Source organism: Poecilia formosa, unplaced genomic scaffold (genome assembly GCF_000485575.1).
Source record: "Poecilia formosa unplaced genomic scaffold, Poecilia_formosa-5.1.2 Scaffold297, whole genome shotgun sequence".
Taxonomy (NCBI): domain Eukaryota; kingdom Metazoa; phylum Chordata; class Actinopteri; order Cyprinodontiformes; family Poeciliidae; genus Poecilia; species Poecilia formosa.
The window spans coordinates 737,579-742,554 of NW_006800236.1; the positions used below are offsets into that span (position 1 = coordinate 737,579).

At 39.2% G+C, this 4,976-nt stretch overlaps 2 protein-coding genes across 2 annotated transcripts; both read left to right on the forward strand.

Annotated features, from left to right (window-relative positions):
- The first annotated feature begins 915 nt into the window (after positions 1-915).
- On the forward strand, positions 916-1,743 carry LOC103151958 (beta-crystallin S-1-like). Its single transcript, XM_007572251.2, has 3 exons — positions 916-1,023; positions 1,090-1,332; positions 1,421-1,743. The coding sequence occupies exons 1-3, from the start codon at positions 1,015-1,017 to the stop codon at positions 1,688-1,690; spliced, it is 522 nt and encodes a 173-aa protein (XP_007572313.1). The 5' UTR covers positions 916-1,014; the 3' UTR covers positions 1,691-1,743.
- Positions 1,744-2,642: 899 nt separating this feature from the next.
- On the forward strand, positions 2,643-4,657 carry LOC103151960 (gamma-crystallin M2-like). Its single transcript, XM_007572252.2, has 3 exons — positions 2,643-2,750; positions 3,953-4,195; positions 4,298-4,657. Exons 1-3 carry the CDS (start codon positions 2,733-2,735, stop codon positions 4,568-4,570), a joined length of 534 nt encoding a protein of 177 aa, XP_007572314.1. The 5' UTR covers positions 2,643-2,732; the 3' UTR covers positions 4,571-4,657.
- The last annotated feature ends 319 nt before the right edge of the window (positions 4,658-4,976 follow it).

The window sequence follows — 4,976 nt, forward strand, 5'->3', positions numbered from 1 at the left end:
TATGTACATATAGCATTTTTATAAAATTAAAGGTAACATAGTGCTTGATCGTGCTATGATATGGCCAAAGTCACATGTATGTGCAGGAAGTAGTGGATTTATCCAAATGTTAAAGGTGGGGAAAGAAAATTTGGCACCAAAGTAAGACAATTTGTGTTTGCTCGATTATTTATTTTTTTGTTGTAGCCATGCATCTTGGTAATAATTCTTATGCCGCTAAAATTCCCATTTACTTCTTCAGTGATGCCACACTTGCAAGGAAAATGTGAGTAACGAGTAATGTCTGTTTAGATGAAATTAAGGTTTTTGGCCACCATGCAAAACGCTGTATGGTCTAAAACTGACCACACACGATGCTGAACGCTAGGGTGAAACATGGTGGTGGCATGATTATGCTGCATGGATGTGTTCCTCCATGGCAATTCTGGAAGAGGTTGCAAAAGGTTTAAGACTGAGGTGAAGGTTCTCCTTCTGGTACGAGGACAACCCTAAACATACAGCCAGACCTAAATCCAATTTGGGATCTATTGGAAAGTCTTCACTTCACTACCAAGCACTATTTTCTCATCAATTCAGTAAAACTTTAGACATATTATTTTCTGTTTCCAAGTAGAAGTCAACGGTCAGACATGTTGAATGTAAAGCTTTTATGAAATAGCTGGCCCAGTCCAGGGTCTGCACAGCCTCTGGTGCCTTCCTACCTTCCTGCTGGGTCACTGACTCAGCTCTAGGCGCTTCACTACAACCCAAATGTCCTGCGGTGCCCTTGTTTTTGTCAGCACTCTCTACTGGATCCAGCGGCTTTGGGCCGCTTTGTTCGGGGAAACAGGAGTCACTGCTTCAGAACAATGTGATCCGCCTGGATCAATTTTTGAATCGCTGATTGAAAAATCCACTTCGCACAAAGCAAAAAACCATGTGCTTGGCTTTATTGTTCTTGCTCTGTATAAAGAGCATATCGGAGGTGGCAGGTGTAATGTTTTATTTAGCACACCAAACTTATTGATATCAACTATGGAAAAGGTAATGTGATTATTTAACATATACACATGTTAGAGTCACCGACTTAACCTGGTGTTTGTGTTTCAGATCATCTTCTACGAGGATAGAAACTTTCAGGGCCGATATCATGAAAGCGGCAACGACTTCAGCGATCTGCACACGTACGTCAGCCGCTGCAACTCCATCAAAGTCCTGGGCGGGTTCTGGGTGGTCTACGAGAAACCGAACTACATGGGCCACCAGTACGTGCTGAGTCCAGGAGAGTATCCAGACTACCAGTACTGGCTGGGTATCAACGATGCAGTCAGGTCTTGCCGTGTCGTTAGACATGTAAGTGGTTTTTCGATCACAAACAACACAAACGAACCACTTCTTCGGCATTTTTTCAGAGTGGATTTTCGTTTTTGACTCTGCCAAGGTGGGGAACATGTGGCGGATGAAGATTTGGGAGAAGCCAAACTTTGAGGGCGAGTCTGTGGAGCTTTCGGACAATATGCCCACCTTCCATGAGCGCTGGCAGAGCCACGACGTCCAGTCCTGCAAAGTGTTCGAGGGGGCCTGGATCTTCTACGAACACCCCAACTATAGGGGGCGCCAGTACCTGCTGGAGAAGGGCGAGTACAGGCGGTACTCGGAGTGGGGAGGCAGGCAGCCCAGTGTGGGCTCTGTGCGCCGGGTGAAGAACTAAGCTCTAAACTGCTCTGTATGCATCTGGGGAATAAAATCAGAATGAAAATGTGATGTTTTTTATTATCAGTTGTTTCAAATTGATGTAGTTCATAACATATATCAGCCAACAAGAACAGAATAAATTTATAAACTTCTAGTTTAGCAATAAAGGTAGCTATATATTTTTGAGAGTCTGAGTCTTTGCCATCGCTGAAGGGGAATTTTGTCCCACTTTTCCTTGCACAATTATTTTAATTTAACCATAATAGATCATTTTTGAGTGTTAGTTACTACATCTCAATCATATTTTGGTCCAGACTTTGACTAGACCAATCCAAATTATTCACTTTTTAAATTTTATTTTATGTATTCATTTATTTTTAACCATTCAGAAGTGGATTTATACATAATTGACGGTCCTATCAGCTACAAGTATTATTTGTTCTTAAGAAGTGAAAGCACCCCAGACCATCACACTACCACCACCATGTTTGACACAAGGTGCTATGTTGTTGTTTTGAAATGTAGTGGTTTTCACTTCAGATGTAGACATAATGCAGCTTTTAAAAACAGAATATTGGAGGCTGTTTTTGCCCTGTGCCTTTCTTAAAGTTAAATTATGAACTCTGACCTCAACTGAGACAAATGAAGCCCACAGTTCTTTGCAGATGTCTCTTTGTGTTCTTCTGTGATGTATCTTTGGATTAAGTTCAGCTCCATGATTTGTGGGAGTTTTATTTTACCTTGTTTTGCTGGAGTCCAAAAGCCTCCGGAATGGTTTTGTAGTGATTTCCACATTGATAGAAGTTTGTGATTTGGATGGATGTTCAGAGTTCACATCTTTTAGGCGAAATATCAGCATCAACTCATCAAAAACATGTCAGGAAACAACTGCCGAATCAGCTGCTGCATTAATCGAGAGCTCATTTGAATGACAGCAATTGTGCTGGTTTTGCATTTCATCAGCCTTTATATAAAGGTGGTGGATCGGTGATGCAGTGTGAATTAGGTGGGGGGACTTTCATTTGATCTGCCTTGGAGGACCAAAACGTTGCCTAATCATGGAGCGCACAGGGAAGGTGAGTACAGGATCTTTTCTGCTATATTAAAGAGCTTTTTTTTTATTTTTTATTTATATTCTCCACCATGGTGATCAGTTTACCTGGTTAATTGCTTTAAACCACCATGTTCCTGCTGATTCTGGGGTCAGTGACTCTGTTTTAAGTGGGAGAAAGTTCAGAAAAACAGTTGAGTTGAATGAAGAAAACAATATTTTTGTCCTAAATTATGATTGTTTCTTTTTTTTTCTTTTCGAAAAAGTCAATATGCATCATGTTTCTTCAAAATAGTTTCAGAATAATCTCAAATATAGCAATGAATTATCTCAGTTTATTCATAAGGAATGAGCTGTTTCATAATTTTGTAATTAATAATGGAAAACAAATTGAAAAACAATTACATCTAATTTTTGTTAGATCATGTTAATTATGAGTTAAAATTTTATTTTAACTATGTATAATGTAGATATATAAACTACATTATATATCTACAATATCTATATAGTTTATATAATTATAAACTATATATTTTAGTTTATAATTATCTTATAAACTAAAATAATTATATATATATATATATACATAGTTAAAATAAAATTTTAACTCATAATTAACTTAGTATTTTCAAATTAGTTGATTATTTAATGTTTCAATTGTTTCATTAAAGTAGTCAGAATTAATGTAAAGTTATATTTCATGTGTCTGAGAAATTAATTAAGTATTACATTGTGTAACAAAGCAAATACCAAGTGTTTCACTGTTTTCAATGTATCAAATAGAATAGAACAGAAATATTCTTTATTGTCCCACACCGGGGAAATCCAGGTAAAGGTGTAATCGCATTCGATGTGGCATTTTTGATTTCATAACATATACATGTCTAAACCTGGTAATTCTCCTATTTTACCACTAGAGGGCGACATTATACTCTAGTCTAGCTTGAAATCTATTCAAACAGCATAGTTCATTCGGCACAATTTTAATGAACACATTTTGCTCAGTGATCACAGAAACACACATGTAAATGCAATGCTAGTAAAATGTCAGTGCTAGAGAAAATATAAGAAACTTTAAACTTATCTTGACTTGTTGGGTAAAATCTTTAATGCTCTTTAATTAGTGTTTGCTTGCACTCTGGTACTGCCACTTGTTCTGGTACTGGCAGCCATTGTTGTGGATGCAGAAGTTAATCAGGTATCGCTAACTCAGACTTCCACTTTTAGATTTTCTTCTACGAGGACAAGAACTTCCAGGGCCGCTCCTTTGAATGCAGCAGCGACTGTCCTGAGCTCAGCTCTCACTTCAACCGCTGCAACTCCATTCGAGTGGATGGTGGGACCTGGGTCATCTATGAGAGACCTCAGTATATGGGCTACCAGTACATACTGTTTAAAGGGGAATACCCCATCTTCCAAAGTTGGAATGGCTTCAATGACACCATCCGTTCCTGTCGCCTCATCAGACATGTAAGTCCTGGCAGATGTTTTAGGAAAAAGCTTTTGATTTCTAATGAATAACAAAATAAAAGTTCTTATTCTAACTGATTTCTTGATTGTTTACCATGCAAGCCACCCAGCAGGTGCAGGATCCGCATCTATGAACGTCCAGACTTCAGCGGTCAGATGATGGAGTTCAGCGAAGACCTCTCTGACCTGCAGGATCGCTGGCGCCAGCAAGAAGTCCACTCAGCCCACGTCCAAGACGGGCTCTGGATCTTCTACGAGAATCCAAGCTACAGGGGACGGCAGTACCTGCTGGAAAAAGGTGAATACAAGCGCCATTCGGAGTGGGGGGCCCTCCATCCGGCGGTAGGCTCCATTCGACGTGTCGTGGACTTATAGGCCTCTGCTTCAGCTGTGTGATTCCCTTCTCTTATCTTTCACTTCTAAACCTTCATACTAATAAAATATAGACAAACTGCAACAGAATATGGGTGGTTTTTTGTAATTATTTTTCATTTAAAAGTCTTAAAAACGTTAATGTTTTCTAGAGATACCACAGCACCACTTGTGTGGTAACTCTAATTGAGTGACCTGCAGAAATACAAGAAGGTGAAAGGTCAAATCTGGCGGGTTTGTGTGCACTACTGCAGGTATGGGTAAGTTTAGATGTGTGTCTATTTTGTTGTAGCGTCAACACTCGTCTGCTTCACTTGACTGGCATGAGCTCTGATCGAATTAAAATTACAGTGTGTCGCAACTCTAAACAGGAAGGAAGGAAAGAGAGAAACAGATTAAAAGAAACTGA

What these genes read in the sequence shown, in the direction of transcription:
- LOC103151958 (XM_007572251.2), top strand. An exon ending in CTTGCCGTGTCGTTAGACAT is followed by an intron (nt 1,333 to 1,420) that starts GTAAGTGGTTTT and finishes GACTCTGCCAAG; the next exon opens with GTGGGGAACATGTGGCGGAT.
- LOC103151960 (XM_007572252.2), top strand. An exon ending in CCTGTCGCCTCATCAGACAT is followed by an intron (nt 4,196 to 4,297) that starts GTAAGTCCTGGC and finishes TTACCATGCAAG; the next exon opens with CCACCCAGCAGGTGCAGGAT.